The sequence below is a fragment of the Bos indicus genome, chromosome X (assembly GCF_029378745.1).
Source record: "Bos indicus isolate NIAB-ARS_2022 breed Sahiwal x Tharparkar chromosome X, NIAB-ARS_B.indTharparkar_mat_pri_1.0, whole genome shotgun sequence".
Taxonomy (NCBI): Eukaryota; Metazoa; Chordata; class Mammalia; order Artiodactyla; family Bovidae; genus Bos; species Bos indicus.
In genome coordinates this window covers 2,627,411-2,654,830 of record NC_091789.1, presented here as the reverse complement: position 1 = coordinate 2,654,830, position 27,420 = coordinate 2,627,411, and the positions used below count along the sequence as shown (strand labels likewise).

The 27,420-nt window shown below is 40.5% G+C and overlaps 1 protein-coding gene across 5 annotated transcripts in view; it reads right to left on the bottom strand.

Moving 5' to 3' along the window:
- Window positions 1-27,420, bottom strand: part of DOCK11 (dedicator of cytokinesis 11) — a 215,719-nt gene that overhangs the window by 137,013 nt on the left and 51,286 nt on the right. For all 5 annotated transcript variants that reach the window (XM_070784594.1, XM_070784592.1, XM_070784593.1 and 2 more), the window contains exons 2-9: window positions 20,845-20,961; window positions 20,679-20,768; window positions 19,942-20,024; window positions 18,641-18,710; window positions 17,400-17,495; window positions 4,081-4,215; window positions 1,501-1,678; window positions 1,017-1,096 (exon numbers count right to left, since the gene is read on the bottom strand). In XM_070784594.1, coding sequence (XP_070640695.1) covers window positions 1,017-1,096; window positions 1,501-1,678; window positions 4,081-4,215; window positions 17,400-17,495; window positions 18,641-18,710; window positions 19,942-20,024; window positions 20,679-20,768; window positions 20,845-20,961 — 849 coding nt within the window. The remainder of the gene's footprint in view (window positions 1-1,016; window positions 1,097-1,500; window positions 1,679-4,080; window positions 4,216-17,399; window positions 17,496-18,640; window positions 18,711-19,941; window positions 20,025-20,678; window positions 20,769-20,844; window positions 20,962-27,420) is intronic.

Genomic DNA, 27,420 nt, shown 5'->3' with positions numbered 1-27,420 from the left:
AATTCTGATTCTATCACTTTAGGAAAAAAAAACATAATGGGCTCTATGGTCTGAAATAACAAAGACTCAAAGAGAACACATTAAAATCTACAGGGGATCATGAGTGTGTTTCAAAATTTTTGAAAATATATTAACATTGAAGCTTAAGAGAATGGTAAATTTAAAACAGAAAAAAGTAACATCTAAATCTGTATAAGTTAATAGCTCAGGAGGAGGAATAAAGTAAAAATATAAATAGGTTTGGCAAGGATTTAAATGGAGAAATAGGGTATAACCTCCTAATCTAGTATAGAGTCCACAGAATAAAATATGTAACCTAGTAAGACAGACATGATAATCACCTCTACACTTTCAAAGCGGGCTCATTTCAAACACCAAAGAACAGAGTAATCAACACAAATGATGTCTGTTAACCAAAATCCTTATCTGATAAAATTATTCATATACATATAGATAGGCATTCACATACAGACAGACTCTGATTTTCATATGAAATTAACATATACAAACAATTAGACTGAATATCATGTTCAATCTGCATCAATAGCTCCTTGAATGAATAATATTTAGTGTATGAATGACATATAGTAATTAAACTGAATGTGGAGAAGGAAATAGCAACCCCCTCCAGTATTCTTCCCTGGGAAATCCCATGGACAGTAGGAGGCTGGTGGGCTACAGTCCATGGGGTCCTAAAAAAGTCCGATATGACATAGCGACTAAACCAGAACAATACACTTAATAAGAAATAGCAGATAAAATTAATATTCATAAGAATCTAGTAGCATTTCTTGGAACCTAGGGAAAAAAAATAACACTTTCCAAACTGTTAGTTGGTACTGAGCAGGTCCAACCTGAGCAGTGTACTTGTCTTTTGTAATCTCTACCTGTTTCACTAATTTGTTGCGATTTTGAACTTAGAAATGACATTGCCAAATGGAATCCAGCATTACAGCCTTAATATGCAGGATTAACACTGTCTCACTTGAAGGTAAGTTGTAGTAACAAAGGTGTACCTTCATCAGTTCCGGATGCATGCTCCTTTCCAAACTGGCCATGATGTTCTCGGCTTTTCCTTGGCTGCTAGGTTCATCATCTGAAAATTCATTAAAAGCAGATGTTCTAAACCATGCAGACCATTAACAATCACCTAAGAGGAATATCCTAACTATCTCTCTCTCCCACCCCAATCTCTCCTACTAGATTTATTACAAAGAATTTTGATTATGAAAGCACTGGGAAAACTTTAATGGACTTTTGAAAATCTGCCATGAATCCCCTATCTGTTTTCAGTCTGGTTATATTTCACATGTCAGAGCCAATGGAGCATCAACTCTTTAAAAAAAAAGAAAAACCTATCAACCTCCACAGTCACTTTTAATGAAGAAGTAGGTCAACCCTCACGAATAAGAGTTCCATATTCACCCTACACAAAGGACATTCCCATGGATTAAACACGAGGGCTTTACCTCAATAACGAATTATTAAAAAAATTCTGACCTTGTGATATTTCCACCGTCTCCTTTTTCTCTTGCACTAAACTGTCAGTATTGATTTGAATAATCTTTTTCAAAGTTATCAACCATTCCTCCATTTCCTGCTCAGTTTCAGCAGCCAGATAATGGCTATACTTATCTAACATCTTGAGTTCAAAAGCATGACGGCGCATTTTGGGGCACTGGAGGGAAAAAAGAAGAGGTATGTGTTCAGTTAGTTTAGTTACCCTTTTAATACTAGATATCATTAGTTTATTTTTACCTCAGCTCAGCACACATGTATGTCAATACTTTCATGAAATAATTGCTTCTTTCAACAAGGAACAGAAATTCCAAGACAATGTAAAGACCATGTCAAACATCTTTTTTATTCCCCTTAGTATTGAGCACTGGAGAAGGAAATGGCAACCCACTCCAGTATTCTTACCTGGAGAATCCCATGGACAGAGGAGCCTGGTGGGCTGCAGTCCATGGGGTCACGAGAGTCGGACACGACTTAGCGACCAAAGCACCACCAGTATTGAACATGGAAGTATAAGCACAAAGCTGATATAAAATACTACATGTTGAGTGGGTATTATCATTTAAGGCCTTCTGACATCCTTCACATTTAAATAATCAAACTAACTCGACAAAAATAAGCCAATGTTTTACTATTTCCACCCTGCTGGAAGTTTTCCTGACATATTTATAGATTCTCAAAAGCAGTCCTTAAAAACAAGCTCAAATGTGACCTGAAATAAATCTGGTAGCTGCTTTATATCACACCATAAAATACAATATCGCTATCTAGTTCATTTTCATCACAGTATGAAAGAAGTATAAAAGAAGACTGTAGTTGGTTCATATTAAAGTGTGGTTCTCAATAAAAATGATGGAAATGGCCTAGACTGAATCCTAGCACACAAGAAAAGAAAAGCCTCTTCCTTTCATCAAACATGATGACACCTTCTTTTATATTACCGCTTTCTCTGTCATGACAAAAGAAGTCTGTCCCCTGCTCCCAAACCTCAGCCTTAATTTCAAGGAAGGCTCATGAATCAATAATTTTCCACTGCATGGTCATTATTCAGGAAGGATCCAAGAAAGTCCCTCCTTCTCATCTTCAAAGTATAGTAAAGAATGATTAAACTGCTGTAGCAAGTCCTAAAGATTTATATATTTGAAAATATTTGGGAGGAGGGAATCATAAATAGAGGAGAAATCAGAGCCTGGGAGCCCCAGTAAAGGAAGGTCAAACTGTACTAGAGCTAATTGAGAAAATGTGGGAATTGTATGTGCCTTCTTCTTTCCAGAAATATAAGAAAGCTGTCACACATATATATTGGGTTGGCCAAAAAGTTTGTTCCATTTTCTGTAATGTTACAGAAAAAAACAAATGAACTTTTTGCCAATTCAATGTATAAAAGAAGGTACCTTCTATTCACATAGATCATTGTATATTATATTTTAAAGTGTTTTTTCATTTGCTTCTCATGATAATCTCACTTAATAAAGTGAGGAGATATTATTAATCACACTTTACACCTCTGTAAACTAAGATTCAGGTAGCTTGGGGGTGTTGAACCGACATCTCCTGCCTCCCAATCAACGCAGTGCCCCTTCTAGTCGACCAGGCCAGGCTGGCTCTGTAGTCTTGGCTCCTATTGCTTGGTCAATCAACTTCCTACTTAATCATCTCTCTGTCCTCTACTCCCCACCCTGTACATACTAACCCTAACATCCATGCCCCCTCAGTGACTCAAATCAGCAAACATGTATTAAGCCCCTACTGTATATACAACTTACCTAATTATTATAAGGGGCTTGGACATGAATATGACATGGTCTGTATAATGGAACAAGGAATGGGAATAATTCAGCACAGTGGTAGCACAGGGGAGCTGGAGCATAGTTCCACTTAGTGGGAGTGAGTGTGAGGAAGAAAACAAAAAATGTTTTCATGGTACAAGGCCCTTTTGAGCTAAGTCTTAAAAGATAAGGTTCAAACAGGAAGTATGTGCTGGGCAGAGGAACAAATATAAGAAAGGCACATGTGTGTGACACTCTGTGGAGTGCTTAGCCTGGAGTGATGAGAGCACAGAATGTATGAGGGGGGTGCCGGGGGTGGGGGTGGGGGGTTAGTAGGAAAAGTCAAATCACCATGGGCCTGCAATGCCCTGGTAGGATCTTTAGAGCTCACTCTGCAAGACAGTAAATCAAGAGCCAAAAGGTTTTGAACAGACGAGTGAAGGACCCCATCTATATCTCAGGAAGATGGAGTGGAGCATGGCAACGCAACAGAAGGCAGAAGACAAGACTCTAGGCAAGAGAGGATAAAAGAGAGAACAGGAGGAAGACAGTGAGAATGGAAAGAAGGTGAGGGATTGAAGAGGCACTTTGGAGCAGACTCCAGAGGATCGCGAAAGCACTTGAATGGCAGCACAGAGGGAGAGTGGGATTCTGAAGAGGATTCCGAGTGTCTAGTATGCACGTTTTGATAGGTGGAGAGGCAATTCATCAAGGCAGAAAAGTACTGAGGTTCTTACTAGATCAACAACCCTCTTCCAGAAGGAGAAAGAAATATTACCTCCATGAGCCCTACCTGAACAACATCGATGCAAGCATCCAAGTAGATGCAACCTTTAGATTCTTTTGAATTTTTCTCATCTTTATAGGAATTGAGAATATACGAACCATCAGGAAGCTGAGTTAAGTAAAAATACCGTCTCTTGAACACCTATGGGGGAAAAACCAACAATGACACATTTGTTACATGTACACGGCATCTGAACAAAACACCTTGATGGGTTTGCCACAGACATTATATCCGGATAATTTGCAGACAACTTGGAGAAGTCATTAGGAATCAGCATGATCTTCACTTTCTTAAGATGGAGAGCTTGAAGTCAAGTGGTTTAACTCTCAGCCAAGTATCTGGAGAAATTTTAACTCTTTATAGTTTATAAAGCATTTATGTATATGAATTACCATCCATTTCATTACAGCATCCTTTTCCTGTTTAATTGCAAACCATAACTGGATTCTTATTATTTCATTAACTGGATTCTTATTATTTCATTCACATCACTACAAATCCAAGTTGTATGTATATATACAGTGTATATATACTTATATATACATTATATATATATATATATATATGTAATATACACACACACACCCTGTATCATGTGCTTATATCTCACCTGTAGACCTTACTACACTCACTTATGCTGCTCCAGGGTCCCTATTCCTGAAAGTCCAGCTTAGAAAGTACTCACAGGGAAACACTGAGCACCACCACTTGCTACGAGTTGCTGCTGAAAGCCCTGTAGGCTGAGAAGTGCGTTAAAAGGCCCAATGGGATCAGCCCATCTATTTGAAATTAGGGATTAATAGTAAGGAATACCCTTGCTACAACTCACAGTGAAATCCACAGGAATTGGAGAAGAGCTGGAAGACAGCCTGATGCATTTATTCTTCCCTCTGCATGTGTGCATGCTCAGTCGCTTCAGTTGTGTCCAACTCTTTGTGACCTTCTGGACTGTAGCTCTCCAGGCTCCTCTGTCCATGGGATTTCTCCAGGCAAGAATACTGGAGTGGGTTGCTGTGCTTCCTCCAGGGGATCTTCCCGACCCAGGGATCAAACGCACATCTCTTACATCTGCTGCATTGGCAGGCAGGTTCTTTATCACTAGCACCATCTGGGAAGCCCCTCTGGGCTTCCTTGGTAGCTCAGTTGGCTAAGAATTTACCTGCAGTGCAGGGGACCCCAGTTTGATTACTAGATCGGGAAGACCACTCCAGTCTTCTTGGGCTTCCCTGGTGGCTCAGTTGGTAAACATCTGCCTGCAATGCTGGAGAACTGGGTTCGATCCCTGGGTTGGGAAGATCCCCTAGAGGAGGGCATGGCAATCCACTCCAGTGTTTTTGCCTGGAGAATCCCCATGGACAGAGGAGCCTGGTGGTCTGCAGACCATGGGGTCACAAAGACTCAGATGCTGCCTCTCTATTCTCCCTTAAAAAGAGTCTTGGACCTGCTGAAGGAGGTGGGAAAGGGGGATTCAGAGCTCTGTGATTCAAAGTCTGTGGCAGAAGCCACAGACTGCAAGATATGTCTAGCATTTGTTATAGTAAAATTCCCCAGGACAAGAGATCTAAAATGATTTCAGGGTGGGAATGGGGAGACAGACTAGGAAATAGCCTCTTGATGATCCTATTGAAGAAATGCATTCCTATGCATCTTGTCTTACAGAAGTCAGTTTTCAGATTTAAGCCTGCTGTTTTCAATAACCCATATGACTATCCAGTATGATCTCTGCCTATTTTAAGAACTTTAATTAAGGAAAGAGTAGTATTTGGCAAGATTATTCTTGAAAACTACTTAACTTCTGGCAAAGTATCCAAAATATCAACAATTTATTTCTCTATGGCATGAGTAGGCAAAATATAAAAATATGTTAAACGGCATTTCCTTTAAGGAAAACCAGTAAAAAAGAAATCATATGCTTGTGGTTATTTTTGACTTGTTCAAATACCATTGATTTTGGAATGAATGACAAAAATATACCAGTATGAGGAACACCCTAACAGGTTAGACTGGTAAATGCTTATAGCATCTATTTCAGAAAGGGACTGTGTGGGCTATATGGAATCAGTAGAAAGAAGTTCAAGCAGAAAAATACCAGTTTGGATGCCAATCAAGTAAATATGACTGTTTTACAAAGGTATAGAAAGTATGTGTGTGTGTCTCTGTGTGATCTCATTTTACCCACATTTAAGTTTACTGCCACTGTAACTGAAGAAATCTAGATCCATATACAAGGAAAAAGTTAATCATAAAGGTCATTATATATGTGTCTGTGTATATAGATATTGCTTATTTTTATGACAATAGTTCATATCTGTTATTAAATTGATGGAACCAGACCTAAAATGACACAGTTCAAAATTTCACATGAACAGAATACTACTTCTTAAAAGTTATCACAAAAACTATGTATGATAAAAATAAATTTTCCAGGCAAACCTAGATCAGTCTTATGGACTCTGTGGGAGAGGAAGAGGGTGGGGAGATTTGGGAGAATGGCATTGAAACATGTAGAATATCATGTATGAAATGAGTCGCCAGTCCAGGTTCGATGCACGATACTGGATGCTTGGGGCTGGTGCACTGGGACGACCCAGAGGGAGGGTAGGGGAGGGAGGAGGGTTCAGGATGGGGAACATAGGTATACCTGTGGCGGATTCATTTCGATATTTGGCAAAACTAATACAATATTGTTAAGTTTAAAAATAAAATAAAATTTAAAAAAAATTACAACCAGATTAGAATCTGAACCATGGTCAACTCTAAAACTCAAGGTTCATAGACTCAGTGGTACAGTCTATAGAATCCACTGGCAGAGTCCTTAACCAGCACCAGAGGAAATAAAGATACAGAGCAAATCAGTTGTGGCACAGAGTCAAATTATAGCCTGCAAAATTTGTTTCATGTACAGCTGCCTCACCAAGCAAAGACGCTTCATGGCAGCCGGCACTTCCAATATTAGCAAGGCACGATCATTACAATAGAGATGGAAAGGGATCTGAAATTACAGTCAATCAGTTCCTGTAACACTGCAATTATGTCTAAATGTGACACTGAGGTAGGAATGTAGCTTGCAGATCTGGGAAGAGAGCAGATGCCTGGAATCGCAGATCTGGAGTCTCACCCAGCACTCCTGCTCCCCAGCAGTGCAACTGTCCTCACGACTTGCCTCAGTTGTAAAGCGATGGGATCAGACTACATGATCTGTAACCTCCTTTTTTTTCATTATCTACATATAACTTTATTGGAAATGAACAAATAACACACCTGCCTTCCCAGCTGGGGGCCACAATCCCCAAGTGATTTCCTACACAGGCTTAAATCATACAGTCTGCACAGTAAGGAAGTTTCTTAAAGTCATTTCTATAGACATCAGACTGTCCCCACAACAGATCCATAAGATCTCTAAGATTTCTTTTCATTCAAATATTTTATGATATATGTTGGGTTTCAACTTCTGGGAAGCTTTTAAGATACTTTTCAAAGAAGAAAGGAATATCTTAAATCTCTCAGTTCAGTTCAGTCACACAGTCATGTCCAACTCTGCGACCCCACGGACTGCAGCATGCCAGGCTTCCCTGTCCACCACCAACCCCCGGAGCTTGCTCAAACTCGTTTCCTTTGATTTGGTAATGCCATCCAACCATCTCATCCTCTGTCGTCCCCTTCTCCAGCCTTCAATCTTGCCCAGTATCAGGGTCTTTACCAATGACTAAGTTCTCCGCATCAGTCCTTCCGATGAATATTCAGGACTGATTTCCTTTAGGATTGACTGGTTTGATCTCTTGCAGTCCAAGGGATTCTCAAGAGTCTTCTCCAACACCACAGTTCAAAATCATCAATTCTTCAGTGCTCAGCTTTCTTTATGGTCCAACTCTCATATCCATACATGACTACTGGAAAAAGCATGTCTTTGACTAGACAGACCTTTGTCAGCAAAGTAATGTCTCTGTGCTATCTAGATATGTCATAGCTTTTCTTCCAAGGAGCAAGCATCTTTTAATTTCATGACTGTAGTCACCATCTGCAGTGATTTTGGAGCCCAAGAAAATAAAGTCTATCACTGTTTCCATTGTTTCCCCATCTATTTGCCACGAAGTGATGGGACCAGATGACACAATCTTCGGTTTTTGAATGTTGAGTTTTAAGCCAGCTTTTTTACTCTCCTCCTTCATTTTCATCAAGAGGCTCTTCAGTTCCTCTTCACTTTCTGCCATTAGGGTAGTATCATTTGCATATCTGAGGTTATTGATATTTCTCCCAGCAATCTTGATCCCATCTTGTGCTTTATCCAGCCTGGCATTTCGCATGATGTACTATGCAAATAAGTTAAATCTCTCATGTGGAATCAAAAGGGAAATCAGAAACATGACTTTATAAATTTATATAAATGTGGGATTCCCCAGGTGGTGCTAGTGGTAAAGAATCCACCTGCCAATGCACGAGACATAAAAAACTCAGTTCGATCTCTCGGTCAGGAAAATCCCCCAGAGGAGGTAATGGAAAACCACTCCAGTATTCATGCTGGGAGAATCCCATGGGCAGAGGAGCCTGGCAGGCTATAGTCCACTGGGTTGCAAAGAGTTGGACATGACTGAGCATCTGAGCACAAAATATACTTATTTATTTGGCTGTGCCAGGTCTTGGTTGCAGGATACAGGATCTTTAGTTAATGGCATATGAACTCTTAGGTGCAGCATGTGAGATCTAGTTCCCTGACCAGGGACTGAACCCAGACTCCCTGCATTGGGAAAGCAGAGTCTTAGCCACTGGATCAACAGGGAAGTTCCAGAAACATGACATTTTTTAATGTTGTTATTTAGAGTACAGGTTTACCTTGGTATTTTTTTCCATTTTGAAAAGAAGACAGCTGTTAAAATAATGACTATATAGAACAGTGGTAATTACTCTGTATCATACCTTTCATCTGATGGCCTCAAGTTCTTTGTAACCAGGAGCTAATTTTTTTAATGTCACTTGGGGATTAGCGTCTTTATCCACATGTTATCTAACAGCAAACTAAGAGACTAAGAACTCACTCAAGTTCACATGGGCAAGGCGATGGCAGAACTAGGATCACAATCATAGGACAATGACAAAGAATCCTGCCCAAACCTTCCAATGGCTTCCCATTGAGATTAGAATAAGACCTGAAATCCTCCCTATAGCCTGGGATGATGTGCATGCTCTGGCCTTGGGTTACCTCATGGACTTTATTTCTAATTATGCAGCTACACTGGCTTACCTGCTGTTCCTCAAACAAAAAAGTGTCCTTTGGACCTTTACGCTTTATGTCCCCTTGGCCTGGAAGTCTCTTCCCCCACATATCCACAGCTTCTTTCAGGTCTTCGCTTGACTCTTACCTCCTCTGAAAGGCTTTCTGTGACTACCTGCCCTCGTGGCAGCATCTTATTTTATCTTTTTCATAGAATCATCACTATTCAAATATATCTTATTCATCTATGTATCTATTTGCTGTCTCTTTTAAAACGATTAAGGTCCACATCTCATCCACAGCTATAGCCCTAGTACCTGAGACAGTGCCTGGAACGCAATAAAATTTTGCAAAATGAATGAGGAATGAATGAATAATTCATTCCCCAGTGCAGATTCTCCAGTGGTTTCATACAATAGAAGGGTGTCTCTCTGTAATGCCCATATTCTTCTTCCTCTTCTCCCGTTTTATTATGTTTCCTAGATGGTGAACACAGCTGAAAATTCCCCACTTAACTCAGTGAGAAGCATGAATCCTGACCAGTGGCTTACCCAGACCACCCAGAAGAACAAAACAGAGTTAGCCAAAGGAGATTATTCTCTGGCATCAGGTTCTGCCAAGTATCTTGAAGGCCCTGAGCTATTCAGAGAACAACCTTTTGAACATTTACCCCACACGACCCTTTCTGGAGCAGGAACAAAGGGTTCGGGTTAATTCAATGATGGAAAGCAGGGAGGTTTGAGCACCTAGTATTCTCAAATTAGGAGAGCCTTTTATCATTTTATGTAACAAATCTCAAGGGTGTTTAACCTATGTGTGTTCCCTAGAGGGTAATTATGTAGGGTTAAATTCAATGAACCAGGAGCCCTGAGAAAGGATGGTCCAAAGGCTTTGTTAAAGTTAGGTGGGCCAGGAGCAATGTAGAAATCGGGAGGGGGAAATTTACCTGACTCATCTCTCAGAATAGGGAAGAAGAGGCAGCGAGGAAAAGAAGAAAGCAGGAGAATAGGAGACACACTGGGTCTGAGAACTACTCAAAGCAAAGATGAAAGAAATAATGGGGAAGAAAATCCCATAACTTATCAGAAAATTGAGTTGCCGTTAATGACACCAGACTGTTGGGAACGTCACCCTGCTAAAGCACCCCTACCCATAGGTTGGCAACCTAATATATCACTTATGACTCTCTACCATATTATTTTACAGTCCTACCAGGTTTTAATATACTACATATGTCTACCCCCTGGACAACTGGTTAAAAACCAAATAGCTTTACTTACATAATTCTATCATATCTGGGCCCTGGAAAATTTTTTTAACTATTTAGTTTGAAGCAAAGTCTAAAAAGAGGGGTCTACAATCCACCCTTCTCATTAGAGACAAATTAATTTATTGTCTTTCTTGGGGCATGTCATGGCCCTGCTCAAATTTCCAATGACCCCCAGTTACCCACATATGTGGTAAGGCTCCCATGCCTGATCTGACATTCAAGGCACTCCCACAGCCCTATTAATAATATAAAATAATACCGATCTGTGACATCTGTGGAGTGCCTACTACATTACAGTTCTGACTAAGTGCTTCTTTCATATCAGTGAAATCCTCATAATGACCTTGTGTGGTAATTACTATTATCATCTCCATATTGCAGCAGAGAAACTGAGGCCCGAGGAGAGAGCAGAGGACCAAATCAACTCTGTTTCCCATGACTACCCAACTTCACCTAATATACTTGCCCTGTACACACTGCCTGCCATGCTCACCTCCTTTCTGATTCCCTTCCTTGACGTCCCCACCCCCTTCAAGAAGCCTTCTCTGGGACTTTCCTGGTGGTCCAGTGGCTGAGACTCTAAGCTCCCAATGCAGGGGGTCTGGGTTTGATCCCTGGTCAGAGAACTAGATCCCACATGCCACACCTAAGAGTTCGCGTGCCACAACCAAACATCCTGCATGTCACAACGAAGATCGAAGATCCCGCATGCCACAACTAAGACACAGTGCAGTCAAATAATTATTTAAAAAATAAAAAAAGAAGCCCCTAATAAATGGTTTTAAACATTCACCAATGAAGAGAGAAAAGGAAACATTAAAAAAAACAAACTAGTGAGAAATCCCTTACCCATTAAATAAGTGTCATCTGTTTGTCAGCTGTGAGAGATGGACTGGAAGACTTGAACATACAAGGTATTAGTGTAGCAAAAATAAAAGCTTCCCTCTACCTCTGTTCCAATAAACACAGTGACCTTGGCCTCTCAGCAATTATTTTAATTTCATATGTGCTTTTTTAGGTAAAATCCTCTTTTGATTTGTTGTTCGCCCAGTGCAGAAGGCAAAAAACCCCTCCTCTAACAGTGAAAGAATAAGTGAGAACTCTTAGACTCTTGTATATATAACAAATGGCTCTGCTTTGTGCAAAAAGAAAGGGCACCAGAACTGAGTCATACATCAAGCAACTGAACTTGCAACCCCGATAATGTACCCAGACACTTCAATGTTTAATTGCTAAGAATGGAGAGGAGGGAACTTGAGGAATGTGACCAAATTGAGCCAAGAAGATGCCTAAAGGTGGGTGTCCCAAAGGGTTGGCCAAGAATCTGCAACAGATTTTTTTTTTTATGAAAAACCACAGTCAAGATCAGATTCTTCCTTATTCCATATCATTATATCCCTCAGGAAAAACAGTTCTAAATACCACAGGAAGGTCATGTCCAATATCAGAGCTATCTAGTCCACACTAAATTCCTTCACTGATATGGAGAGATGCTGAAAAAAGCAGATGTCCCTAGCAGCTAGCTACTTGGGAAAGAGAGTATGGACGTTTCCGTGATGACCGACGTTTCTGCCCAAGGGATCATTTATTGTCTTTGCTATCTTTAAACTGCTCTCCAGAACTTTCCCAGGAACTGAAGAGTAGCAATGGGGTGTGTTCTCATGATCTAGAAGGTACAAATTGAGGAAATTAATCACCTATGACAAAGCTTGTCTTGTTTTAACATGAACACTGAGAAAAAAGCAATTATGAGCTGAGTGAAGTGGTCACTGTGCCCAGACAACCAACAGAACTTCTGGGAGAGCTACAAGCTGCCAGCATCTGCCTCCATGAAAGGACATGCTCAGGCACCAGATAACTGTGACTTGGGGACGGACACATGTCATTAGCAGCTCTCCTGTAGCTTGGGTTCCTCAGGGCTAGTTCTCAGCCAATAACAGGGAAGCTCAGCAAGCACTTCTGGGAAAATGAGAATTGTAGAAAATGGTGCAGACTATATCCCGTCTGACCTCACTGGCAGAAAGGTGGATACTGGGGAAAATACAAAGATTTATTCTCTAAATATGGGGTCTTCCAATCTTTCAATAGGAAGAGCTCAGCTCAGTTTTCACCAGACTTTTTTCCCTAGAGACCATCCATTGCCCTCAATGTTCTTGCAAAACTGTCTGGCAGCTGCAAGGGAGGCTGAACTTTCTAAAGCAGCTCATGTACAAATTACTTGGGCTACATTATTCATATTGCATTAGAGGTCATGTGCTTGCTTTCTCAAAAGCCCTTATAAAGTAGGAGTCTTCTGATCCTCTTTTATCTACTGGACTTTGTGGAGTCTTTTCTAACCCCCTTTCCTTCATTTTTTTTTTTTTCTACCTTCTCACGTGATTCTATTTCTTCCTTCCTGGCTATTAGATGGCCTTATTTCTGAGAGGCAACATGGCCAGGAAAAAGACTCAGACTTGTTGATAAAAATAGTTTTAAAGTGGTTGTGCATAATTTCAAACAATCTAAAGGACTGATTCTGCATAGCTTTTAAAATCCAGAAATTTTTAAGTGAATAAAGATCTGTAAACTTCACCTCCCTCTGAAAGATACCCAGCTGCCCTGCTTTAATCCCCGTCATCCACAGAAGGCTCCGCCAGCCAGTGTCAAGACACAGCGCATCAAAGACATGCAGATAAAATAGGAGGGCAGACACATGGCTCCCATAGGCTGTTATTTGCCAATGAGTCATGATTAATACCCAGAGCCTTCTGCTGTAGCTTCCTGGTTAGCCTGCTGTGAATTTGCAGGGGCTGTCAACACGCAAATTTTCTGATAGAAAAGGTTCTTTGGTCTCAACTCTGCAAGCGCTAGCCCTGTGGTGAGCTCATTATTGAAGCCACCAAAGCCTGTCACCAGCATGGGCTGGAGTTCCTAGCAAGCAGGGGACTCTGCATGTACCAAAAGTCAAACTACCAGCAGGATCGGGAAAATGACTCAACCAACAGCATACCTGAATCATCTTCCCATTCACTCAGGAGAGGAATTAAAATTCTTCTCGTCAAACATTGGCACAGTAGAAAGAGATATATAGAATTTTCCCTTTCAGAGTGTCTCATAAACTCTAGCCCTCCACCTTGGTTCTTCTGTCCTCTGCCTGAGCCAATCCAGGCCTGATGTGTATGATCCCCCACCCTGTACAGGGCACCTAGGGATACAAGCCTGAGGCCTCCAGTGCATCTCAGTTTATTGGCCTGTACTTCTGCTTTGGCCCTCAGTCCAACTTTAGCCTGACGACTATAAAACTGCTACCCACGCCCCATCCTCCCCCTGCCTGTTTCATACACTCACACACCCTCTGTTTATGTAGGGAGAAAGAGTACAGTAAACACTATGAGTTTCCACTAATTTCAACGATGCTAAACTAAATTAGAGTTAAAGCACAATTTTTATAGGAAAAAAATATCTTGGTGAAATCCTTCAGATACCTTTAACTGAATCTGGCTGGACCTTCCTCTCATGCCCAGTCTAGCCATGAGAAAATCTGGAAATCCACTACTTATTGCTATGGTTTTAGGAGGTAAAAACCAGAAGAACATAGATTGTATAGTCAGCTCCCAGAAATCCAAAATGGAGACTCAGAATCCATAATAAAGAAGAGCTGGGATAAATGAAATCCATAACCAGAGACAATTCCCAAAGCTCATTATGGCCTTTATATTTCAAATTATTCCCCACTCATTTTTTTAAAAAGAACTGTGTAGCACATATGACCAAATTAATTTACTCTTCTTTTCCTTTCTCTGCTTACTGTTTGGTAAAGGTTTTGAAAAGAATAGGTGTTTTTATGTTATGTGAATTACATCTCACTTTTGCAAAAAGAAGAAAGAAGTGGTAAAAATATGAACAGCTGGGGATAAAAAAAAAAAAAAAAGGGAGGGGGGGAAGCAAAGAGCCTAGCTCAGCAGCAGCATAGAAATGATTAGCCGGAAACAAGCAGCAGCTGTCCCCTTCAGCCAGGCCACGTGGTTACCAGGTCATCTCAGACCCACGACCCACTTCATGAATTTATGGTTCCTGCCTGGCCTTTGTAAGTAGTGGAGTTTTAAACCTCAGGGGGAGATGATACAAAAGCTGAACAATCAATCTTTGACTAACTGAGTGAATTGCTTTTCTATTTCCATTATAACAAGTTACGATAAATTTAGTGGCTAAAAACAACATAAATGTACTATCTCACAATTCTGAAGGTTAGACATCTGACATGGCTCTCACCAGGCTAAAATTAAGGTGAGAGCAGAGTTCTGCTCCTTTCTGAAGGCTCTAGGGGACAATCCACTTCCTTGCCTTTCCCAGCTTCCAGAGGCTGCCCGCATTTCTGGGCCCTTCCTCCATCTTCAAAGCCAACAACATAGCATCTCTCTCTGACTCTGCTTCTACCCTTACATCTCTTTCCCTAACTCCCCTCTTTTGCTTCTGTCTTCCAGTTAAAAGGACCCTTATGATTACATTGGATAATCCAGGCTAATCTCCCTACTAGCTGATTAGTGATTTTTTAAACTCCCCTTTGCCATGTAAGGGAACATTTATAGATTCCAGGGATTGGGAATGGATGTCTTGGCAGGGGGGTCTTTATTCTGCCTACCACATCAATCTGTAGTTCATGAATTATGGTAGAAAATTTGAAAGCATACACCTTTTACAGACAACTGCATTTGCATTTATAATATATAAGCTCCTTAAAAAGTAATACTGGGGCTTCCCTAGTGGTCCAGTGGTTGAGACTTTGCCTTCCAATGCATGGGATGCAAATTCTATCCCTGGTCGGAGAACTAAGATCCCACATGCTGCAGAGCAACTAAGCCACATGCCACAACTAGAGAGCACACAGACCATAACTGCGTCCACACTTTAACTAGAGAAGCATGCGTGCTGCGACGAGGCGCCTGCATGTGCGATGAAGACACAGCAGAGCCAAAATAGAAAAAACTAAAGAAGAATTTCTTTTTTAAAAAAGTTATATGTAAAACAAATTACAATTTAGTCATTATAAGTGAAAGTGTTAGTCGCTCAGTCATGTCTGACTCTTTGTGACCCCATGGACTGTATGGACTGTAACCCACCAGGCTCCTCTTTCCATGGAATTCTCCAGGGAAGAATATTGGAGTGGGTTGCCATTTCCTTCTCCAGGGGATCTTCCCAACCCAGGGATGGAACCCAGGTCTCCCGCATTGTAGGCAGATTCTTTACCATCTGAGCCACCAGGGAAGTCCCAAAGTCATCAGACTAACTCACTACTGAAACAAATCCTGTGGTGAATAGTTCTGTAAAGATATTAACTCCCTGATGTCTTCTTTTAGGAGTCCAGATTTTCATACATTTACTTAATGTTGGACTAAAGCTTAAGTATGGGTAAAGCATTTTAATATTTTGAGAAGTTAGGGGAAGAGAGTGGAATCAAAAACCATAGAACCATTTTCTAAGAAACTGCCCAGAATTATCACCTTCACATGGACATTTCTGAACCTGATAACTCTGATAGGAAATATAATAAAGACTTGAATCTCACTCACTCAGCTAGGGAGCACCAACAACATGCTGATTAAGATCACAGGCTCAGGCATCTGCCTACCTAGGTTCTGATCCTACCTCTGAAAACTCGAAGCTATATGACTTTGGGTTAATCACTGAATTTCTTTGTGCCTCACTTTCCACGTGTCAACCAAGAATAATAATTTTACCTGTATCTTAGGACTGCCATGAGGATTAAGAGATACAGAATGTGAAACATTCAATATGGTGCCTGGCGCAGATCAAGTCATCAATAAGTGGATTTTCTTATCCTCACCACGTTCCAATGCACAGGTTTAGGTGCAAAAGACATATAGGAAGTATTCTGCAACTTAGATTCATTATTTTCAGCACTTGAAAATGAAAGTGAGAACAGGACATAACCACTAAATGGAAAGCAGCAGGCAAAATATTAAATTAAGATAAAACTTGAGTCTTCCCTTGGTAGACACCCATGGTTTCTGCTTGCAGGTTATGTGGAAGATAGAATGACCTTTTTTACTTAATGGAAGTGTGAATCACCCTCAGCAAACCACATGATGTGATATTGAATATCCAAAAGAACAGTTATATTTGGTATCAGAGAATAATTTGGTTTTCTGCTCAGAATCTTCAAGTAGCTTGTTAGTTTTACCTTTGGATTTTAATGGCTCTCCACTGCCTCCTGAACAAAAGCCAACTTCATGTCTGAGGCATTCATGGCACAATTTGATCCCTCTCAATGTTTCTAACTTCATTTTGCACAAACCGCATGCATAAAGTTGCTATTCTGGCCAAACTACAAAACTCTAGTTCTGACAGGACTAAGGTAAGCTTTGGTATATTAGCTAATTTGGTATGTTTTTTAAATCTAGTTTGGAGGTTTCTGCAGGCCAAGAATACCGTCTTAGATATCCATACCTTTTCCCCATTGTGATCGGCATAGAATGAGCAACTAATTAAATTTGGTAAAGAAAGAGAGTACCCTATTCTTCTACTCAATTTACATTCATTTCCACACAGGAACCTTTGATGCCTTTTTGTTTCAAAGCTATTTTCTTCACTCAACTGACAGCCTCCTTTTCAAACACCCTGATTCAGAAGATAATAATTACATTTCTTTAAAAAGGTACGCTTCTAAATTTATCTAAGGTTCCAGAGTTCTTCAATTCCATACTTCTGTGAGAATCCTCTCACTAAAGAATTTTTTTTGTTGGGGCTCCTTGCTAAAAAATTTTTAAAAAGAAATATTGCTTCCAGAGAGGCTAGTCATGGCACTATCCTTAAAATGATGAAATGATAATAATAACTACTTCCTACCTTCATGGTAACTGTGATGGTGCTATTTACATTGGCTTTATGCAACCAGCCTTGTTTGATCACACCACCCTTCTGAGAGCATAAAGATGATGAATCCTGAAACAGAGGGAAAACCATCAGTGAAACAGCAGCTGGCCCATTATCTAATCAAACAATTGGGGAGCACGAACTAGGCCCTGCCGCATTTTGCAAAGCATAAAGCTCCCTCTCCCTGCACCCCCCCACTCCCCCTTGAAGATGCCTGATTAAACTTGAAATTGTTAATAACAGGATGAGGATGAAAGGCTCTGTGCTGAGAAATGGAATATTGCCTGCCGTATCAGTAGACAAAGGATGTCAAAGTCAACAGCAATTGCAGCCACCAAGGATGGTGAGCTGGTGAGCCCTGAGAGAACCCAGAGAGGAAAGAATACCTGCCATCTAGCAGCCATCAGACTGCAGCCACTCCCTGCATTAAACCCTGAGGAAACTCAGGATACTGGCTCCAGATAGCGGAGGTATATATCAAAGGAATGATGTCAGTGAGCCCCGACTCTTGCATCTTCCCATACATAGAAAAGTGCTAAATTCCTTAACTTGGTTTTCTTTAATTAACAATAATCTTTTGATGTTCAAAATTCCTGCCCTTCATCACAAAACTTCTAAATAACCTGGCTCCACCTCTTTCCTCCACTGAGTAGTTCTTTCAGCGTTACTTGAGATGCTGCCTCCCGGACTTGAAGTCTTACAAATGTCGACTGAATAAAAACGTAACTCTCAGTTTTTAGGTTGTGGATATTTTTTAAGTCCACAGTGCCATGCACACAATAAACAGTCAATATTTACTGAATCATAAGGGCTGTCTTGTGGGAAAGTCTTCTACATTATGTAAATGGTCAAACTTCACCTCAAAATGTCATAGACATATGGGTCCTCTGTTCTAAGAGGGATCTATCAGGCAGGAGAGTCCATATGAATCACCACACCACATGCCCAGTGCAGGAAAAGCAACTCCACAAGCGTGTCCCACAGGTGGGAAAATGGGTTTATACACACATCACAGCCCATTTCACTTTATTTTTCCTAAACTCCATTTGGAAATACAACAATGTTAAATTAAAAAAAAAAAAAAAAAACACTCATTAGCTTGAAAGTTTGCTCCAGATCATTCATAAACAATTCTTTCCCTCATCTTTTCTCAGAGAAATCTCTCTCAACACAAGGGACCTTGAAGAAGCCAGTGCAATTGCCCCCATCATTACCTCATCCTTCTCACAGTCCTCATCAATCTCAAATACATGATTGGGAATCTTTTCTGGTCGCAGAGACTTGCTGAAAATACAAAAGAGTAGTCTTAGACACTGAGCAGAATAGAAAAAAAGAAACCAAATCAAGATGAGTAGACTTCTTTCTTTCACAACCAAGAAAATGCCAAGACATAAGAAGGAGGAATTCTTTTCTCCTTTTCAAACTGAGATTCTCCCCTCTGGCATTACCTTCTGCAAAAGGACTCCCACATGTGCAGCCAACAGCAAAGACGTAATAAGCCCAAATTGCAAGGAATGCACGCCAGAGCTGTCGGTGGTGGGACCTTATCTTTCCCAGGCCAAAAAGCAACCCCATGTCATTCTGGCTCTTCCATCTGTTTGCTATATGATCCTGGACTGACCATCTTAGGACTCAGCTTTAAAGGACATTTTTAAGACTCAGTTTTCGTCTATGGGAACGTGCCTTGAAAGCTACCAAAGGTACACCAAGTCTTATTCCTCCAAAACATCTCCCATGTGATGTCCTGTGAGGTTAATAATCTTATGGATGACAAGGGGAGGAAAGCAAGCATTCAAGTGACTGAGTGACTAGCCCAAGGTCACCCAGCTAGGAAGTGGTAGAAATAAGATTTGAACCCTGACAGTCTGGCTGTTGGGCCAGAGTGCTCACAGCAGCCTTTCAACTCAAATGAAAGAGATGCACTTAAAAAAAAATTTCATAATTGCAGTGGGAAGAGGGGGGGAAAATCTTGTTTTATTTTAAATAAAATATAAACTTAAAAAAAAAAGTATCTGCTTATTTATTGGGCTGCATCAGGTCTAAGTTGTGGCACATGAGCTTAGCTGCCTCATAGCGTGTGGGGTCAAATTCCCCAACCAGGAATCTAACCCGTGTCTCCGGCATTTCAAGGCAGATTCTTAACCACTGGATCACCAAGAAAGTTTCAACAGATGTCCTTTTGTCAGAGATGTCTGGGGCCATCAAACTGAGTCAAATGTCTTTTGGCTTTTTCATCGACAGCACTAGAAAATGCTCACATTATCCAGAATCAAAGAAGGATGATTTTACAGTCAATATACATGCACCAAAGCCAAGAAGTGAACACGTCCATTTCAGAAAAAATTTCAATAAGCAAAAATATCCAATTACACAAAACACACTTACCAAACATACTGGTTGTTTGAGGTTTTGCTTTATTATCTGTGATAATTAAGAAGATTCACAAGTGGTTTGAAAAAATGTAAAATGTTTAATAACTCGCCTCTTGAAAGTTTGTCTTAAATTCTAAACTTACCATGGCAGCATTCGAAAGTCTCCAGAGAAGTCTTCATACTTGTAGTTCACCACGTGCCAATCTGTGCTATAGGTTTTTATACACTGAAAGAAAATAGGAATCTTTCATTTGAAATGTAGGAAAGGTACATGCACACTGTTTTTATGTCTGGTAATAAGCTGATGGGGCTTCCCTGGTGGCTCAGGGGTAAAAAATCTGCCTGCAATGCAGGAGACCGGGGTTCGATCCCTGGGTAGGGAAGATCCCCTGGAGGAGGGCATGGCAACCCACTCCAGTATTCTTTCCTGGAGAATTCCATGGACAGAAGAACCTGGTGGGCTACAGTCCATGAGGTCACAAAGAATTGGACATGACTGAAGCGACTAAGCAGCAGCAGCAGCAATAAGCTGACAGACTTTTAAAAATCATCTGGGGCATGCTAGTACTGAGATCTTCCTTTGGGGATTAACTGTGTCTTCCTAAACCAGTTGGTGGTAATAAATCCCAATTCACATGTTCTCTTGGACTCTCTGACTTCAAGTCCAAAGAGTATTCAAGTTTATAAGAAAAGACTAAGAATACAAGCTACTTGTAAAAGTATTTAAGCTGTATCCTCTATGTCACATCAAATAGACTTGTTATGTAGGTCAGTTAAATTCTAGTAATTTTGTTTTCCATTTCCACTGGAGTATTTTAATTACAGTATTTATTAAATGAATGAATAATGACTTTTCTTCTGTGGCCTCTGAGCCTCTTACCTCTTTGACAAACAAACTCTGGGCCCTCTTCTCACCATCTTCTGGCACAGTGGACTGGACTGTTCGGCGCTGACGACTGATCACGGAGATCTAGAAGACACAGAATATTCTCGCTATACGAACCAGCCTGAAAAATGCAATTTTGAAGAAGTACTAGTGGACTCACAGATATATCTTCCATTGGAAACATAAGCAGGTCTCGGAGCGGGTCGCTGTAAATCTGAGTTTTTCTTTGGGCGATAACGTTCTCATAGTCCAAGGGCTCAACAACTTTGGTCTTTTCCTTTATAAGAGACACAAAGAAAGTAATACTGTCAAACAGACTGAAGTTCTTTGTCATGTGTCCAAGATACATTATTTCACCAAAGGGATTACTGATAATCAGCACTTAAGGGAGACACTTTTATGAGAGAAACCATCTCTATAATTAGACACACACACCAAATACACACACACACACACACACACATCTCTCTGCTAAAGGCAAGAGCTGAGGAGAGACAGCCCTGTACTCTGCTTGTCCGTGTACCCCCCAACAATTTATTGAATTTAAGACAAAACAAAAAGTGGCCTATTTAGAAGCCTGTGAGTTGATAATGAGTATGCACTATTCACTGGGTAACTGAAAGGGAGGCAGTATCAACATTCCTATGCCCATTCGGTACCAGGCATGCCGTCCAAAGGATGCCTTAAGTTCTGCCATAGCCGGGGCAGGTATGGGTCCTAGAGATGCTTGATTCAGTGGACAGGGCATGAAAGGATGAGGTTCCAGGTGGCAAAGTCAAGGGTCCCTGTGGGACTTGCAGGTGACACAGCCATTGACAGTAGAGTCCAGCCCGAGACCAAGGTTACAAGGGTTAGTGACTCTGAGAAATCCAGGCTGTGATTCTTTTAATAAGAGTGATAACAGCATTTACTAAGCCCTTTCTAGATGCCAGGCATCACACCAAGTGCTTTCTCTACAGTTTTTCATGTAAGACTCATAATAACCCAATGAAACAGGTTGAATCTTTGTCCCCACTTTACAGATGAGGAAATCCTGGACTCAAATCAGGTTACGTAACTTGCCCACCTTTAGAGCTGGAATTTAAACCTGCATCTGACTCCAAAGCTCTGTTCTTTCTACTTCATGCAGCCTTCCGTTGCCTGAGAAATACAGAAAGATACTAAAGAGCAAGGTACTGAACTTGGAATAGGATCCCATCTCCTACCTTCAACAAATCTAAAAATGCTAACAAAAACAGTATAGAGGTGCCTCAAGAAATTAACAACACAACTACCATACGATCCAGCAATCCCAATTCTGGATACATATCTGAAGGAAAAGAAATCATTATCTCAAGTTCACTGCAACATTATTCACAATAACCAAAACACGGAAGCAACCTAGATTTCCATCAAGAGAGGAATGGAGTTTTTAACAACATAAAATAGATAGATAGACACACAGATAGAAAGGTTGTTCAGTCACAGAAAAGAAGGAATTCTGCTCCTTGAATAAATCTTGAAGGCATTATGCTAAGTGAAATAAGTCAGACAAATATTATGCAATATCACTTATATGGTAGAATCTAAAAAAAAGTAGAATGGTGGTTGCCAAGGGCAGGGGGATGAGGGAAAACGGGGGAGAACTTAGTCAAAGGGTACAAACTTTCAGTTATAAGTTAAGTTCTGAGGACCTAAAGTACAGCATGGTGACTACACTATATTGTATACTTGAAATTTGCTGACAGTAGATCTTAGACATTCTCTCACACACAAAAAAAGGTAATCATGTGAGGTGATAGATGTATTAATTAACTTGATTGTGGTAATCACTTCCCGATGATACATATATATTAAATCATCATGTTGAAGCTTTTAAACATATACTTTGATTTTTCAATTATATCTCAATAAGTCTGCTGGAACAAAAGATCTGAACAAAGATATACTTTATTTCAAGTCAAATTTGAATTTATTGACCCATGGGATTTAATTAAGCAGATTATCCCTATCATGTCTATAGATATGCGTGTGAAATGAGTTGAAACAAAAGAAAAAAACTCTTATTGTGAACGCAGAGATTTTTCTGATAGGAAAATTTGACCCCCTTGTCCCACATCTACCATGTTTCATGGACCCAATGAAAGAACACTGTGAATGCAGCTTCCAGCCCTAACAATCAGTGTGATCCATTTCTCAGAGAAATATGAGAATAAAGTGAATAAAGCCCCATCAGAGAAGGCAAGACTTAGTGAAAAAAATTCCAAAGTCTTGCTTTTGGTGCCAACTATCTTCCCATACAGATTGCAAAAACAGTCCTCAAATTTCAATGTTTAACCTGTTGGATTAGCATCTATTAATCTCTCTGCATAGTAATTTCATAAGTACCTACTTCAAGTAACTTTGAAAAAGAAAAAATCCTCCTTTAGCTTTCTAACGTAGTTGTCAAATTAATATGCTAAAGGATACAGCAAAATGAACCACTTATTTACACGTGCAGTATATGCATTCTAAAAATGAAACTTGCAGTTCTCTGTGTGTTTTAAAGGCCACATATTCGTGTTACAGAAAACAAGGTTTCACTTTTCATAGAAAACCGATTCAACTAAGCATTCTGGGTCTTTGGTCCTATTTCTTTATCAGTGGTAGCTCGAATGCAGAAAAAGGTAGAGTGGCTATTCTGAGTCCCACAAATCTTCCCCTGAAAGAAGATCTAAGCCTGTGAATCAGGCTTCATCTTTTTAAGAGGAAAAAGAGAAGGACAAAGGGCTCCCTCCCATCAGCCAGCTGCCTCTGATCTGAATTTTTTTCTCCAGCCCTCTCCCAGGCATTAAAAGCCCAAACTGTCAGTGGCTACAGTAGGAGTCAGCCCCAAAGAACCGCATCCTACATTTCCCTTCCAGTAGGATTCAGTGTAACTCTGTTGGCATCAGAGACAATGAAAACCTTTGACTTTTAGAATTATCATGATTTAATAGCAGCTCTGCCTGGCAGTCTATAATTTTTTAATTAATTTGCATTGGAGTACAGTTGCTTTACAATGCTGTGTTCATTTCTACTGTACAGCAAAGTGAATCAGCCATGTATATACAATATATCCCCTTGCCTGGCAGTCTAGAACATAAAATGCTTATCTAACTTTCCTATTTGGCTTTATCATTTGATGATCAAACTTACAGGGTTACCCTAAATAAAGCTTCTATCATACACAAAAAGGGTCTTCCTCTCAGATTTGGGAACTGCCTTCCTGCCAGTTGGTACACTGATTGGCCTGAAAAGGTGCTTTCTCATAACGTAAGAACACTGTTATAATAAATGGTACTTTATAAACATCCAGCTCATAGCAAGCTCCCACTGTGTACTTCTCTAAATTCTGTAGCAGCATTAAGTAAAAGGCAAAAGCATTCATATAATCTGGAGAGAAGCAAGCATATGTTTCAGTCTTCTCTTCTTAAGTAGTGACAGGAAAACCGTCAGCCTAAATTTGGAACCTACTCAGTTTTCACCATGTAGGAGAAAAAAAAAGGTTTGCCTTTCAAAGTTCATATTCACTGATTCCTGAGGGCTCTTGAAATAACTTGCTGGTTATATTATTAGGGGGTTGGATGTTGTTTCACTCCAAAATGACTTTGAAGTTTTAAGAAAATACTTTCAATATATATTCTACCTGTTTCTTAACCCAAACCTGTGAAATAGACAAGGAAAATACTACTGTTTCAAAGTTACACACGAAGAAACTGGTTCAGAGGCTTAAGATCAGCTGTCTATATCCAATGGTAGAATCTGGATTCAAATCCAGGTCTTCCAACTACTGATCCTTTTTCTGTTCTTAGTGTGCATCCATGCTCAGTCGCTCCAGTTGTGTCTGATTCTTTGCAACCCCATGGACTGTAGCCAGCCAGGCTCCTCTGTCCATGGGATTCTCCAGGTAAGAAAACTGGAGTGGGTTGCCATGTGCTTTTCAAGGGGATCTTCCCGACCCAGGGATCAAACCCAGATCTCCAGCGTTGAAGGTGGATTCTTTACCCACTGAGCCACCTGGGAAGCCCCTCTGTTCTTAGCAGTGTCTCCCAACTCAACTTACTCATGTAAAAAGTCTTCAAAAAATTTTGCCACAACTTCTGCACTATTATATACTCCATATTTTTCTTCAAATCTCTTTTCCATTGAAATGGATTTATTGCAACAGTAAACTTCGTATCAGTCCCCCAGAGGAAACTAAGTCAATATTTTCCTAATCCTTAGTAAAATAAAAATTTAAATGTCAATCTCTGTACTGTGGTTTGGGACACAGTACACTCTTCCAGACTTAGGACACTAGGACCAAATCTCAATAGAGTTTCATGTATAAACCCTCAAATTGTGAAGAAGTGCACAATTCCACAAATGAAGATAACTTTCTGATTTCTAACATAGATTGAAATGACAGAGATTGAAAAAGGGAACTCATCAGTACAGATTCAGATACAATCTGCTTCTTAGTACAAAGACAGGAAGGTACAAAGACGTATCATCATTGGGAATCGCCAACAGCATCAAACACTGAAGACTTTATGCTTTAGTGGTAGTCCGTGTATATCTACTGTACAGTGTGACTGATCATTCATCATCTCAACTTACGTATGTATCAATGTAAAACCAAGTTTGCAATCCTAAAATAATATGTAAATATGTATATGCAAGTATATCTTCAACCCTCCAACCACTCATGTATTTAAAAGGGAACAGGGACTTCCCTGGTGGTCGAGTGGCTAAGATACCACATTCCCAATGCAGGGGGCCCAGGTTCCATCCCTGGTCAGAGAACCAAATCCGACATGCCACAACTAAATAATAAATAAGTAAAAATAAAAGTGCACATTACTAGCAAGCTGGCTTAGTACTGGAGTGGGTTGCCACTTCCTTCTCCAGGGGATCTTCCCAAACCAGGGATTGAACCCGGATCTCCCGCATTGGAGGCAGACACTTTAAACTCTGAGCCACCAGGGAAACCATATCATTGGAAACTGTATCATTTCAATTTCATTTTTAAAAAGTAATCATAATCATGTAATATTCTGTCAACAGTGCAAAATCAGCCTGCTGATTTAAATCATTACTTCTGTTTAGATATTACACCAAAGGTCATTCGTTCGCTGGTAAATTTTTGACTTTAGAAACTAGTTCTCCTTAAGAATGCTAAGAATGTCTCTTCTACAAGTCTGCAGTGAACACTGCTTGACAGAATCCCTTCTGTATCACACTGGGAGAGAGAGCAGAGCAGGCAGAAGGCTTAGCAGTGGGGCATGGAGCCAATTCAAAATCTCCCCCTGCCACCTCCTTCTCCACACTAAGTTTTGGTGCCAGAAGGAGAGCGGCAACGACTGGTTTAAGAAGGAGAATGATGGCGACCAAAAGTTAGAAGCTGATTTTCGCGGTATTGTGATCAGACTATGGTTTCAATGGCATCTGAACAGACTTATATTGAAAATAACAACCATCTTAGAAAAGAAGGAAGACACAAACAGAGGGGGTTACTCCATGCATCTCTCCTTCCCACCCGTTGCCCACTTCCCTCCCTTGGGAATGACTCCAGACACCCACTAAGAGATTTAGCTCCCCTTTTGTTTCAGACATTTGGAGCCAGGTTTGGAAGGCTTTCTCCACAGAGATCTCAAAATAACACTTTACGCTCAAAATGGCCCACTGGGGACATGCTGCTTCCAGCAATGCAGAAAAGAAAGTGGGTTGGGGGGCAGAGCACTCTTATCAAGTCCCTGCTAAGCTCCAGGCTTTGTGCTAGCCCTGGATGGCTCAACTGGTAAAGAATCCGACTGCAATGAGGGAGGATCTGGGTTCGATCTCTGGGCTGGGAAGATACCCTGGAGAAGGGAAAAGCTACTCTGGTGAAGAGAAAAGCTACCCTCTTCAGTATTCTGGCCTGGAGAATTCCATGGGCTGTATAGTCTGTGGGGTCACAAAGAGTCAGACACGACTGAGCAACTTTCACTTTCACTTCACTTTGAGGAGCTCATGATCTACAGGGGGAGGTTGATAAAGCCAAGACAGCTTTGATCACAGAAACTGTTATACTTGATCACAAGTATAACACTTGATCTGTTTAACTTGATCACAGAAACTGTTATAATTTGAAGCCCCATTTGGCTTCCACACGTGTCAGACCCTTTGATATGACATTTTCTTCCAACAAAACGACTGCACAAGTGTTCTTGCACATTAAAGTGTGCGAGCCCATCTATTCACATGTATAGCAATCAGAAGAATTCCCCTATATGGCTACACATGGTCTCGGATCATTTCATCTTCTACTTTTGTTGATAAATTCTGTAAGGTTGGAGACTAGGTATCTGTCAAGAGTGGCGGGATGGTAGAGAGCAGCAAAATTTGAGCTGCAACTAGCAGAAATGACAAACGTCACCACTGTAGACTAGAGATTTCTAGAGGGGGACTCTACACAGCATGGCAACAAAGGAACATGACTGTGAGGAATTTTTCATAAGGTTCATGTCAAGAGTATCTGGCTTTATTATGCCCTTGTCTTTTGTCAATCATATGATTACCTTTCACCAGGTCATTTCTTTTCCTTTTTCCAAATAGGAAGTCAAGTACCAAAAGAGCTTTGAATTAATATAAACTGGATGATGATGCTAGTGGAGGGAAGGCCATCTTTTCAGTTAGTACAACCGACTTGGCAAAATAGACATGAACATATTTTAATAAAGAGTATTTTTCAGGACAGATCTTGGCACAGATAGCC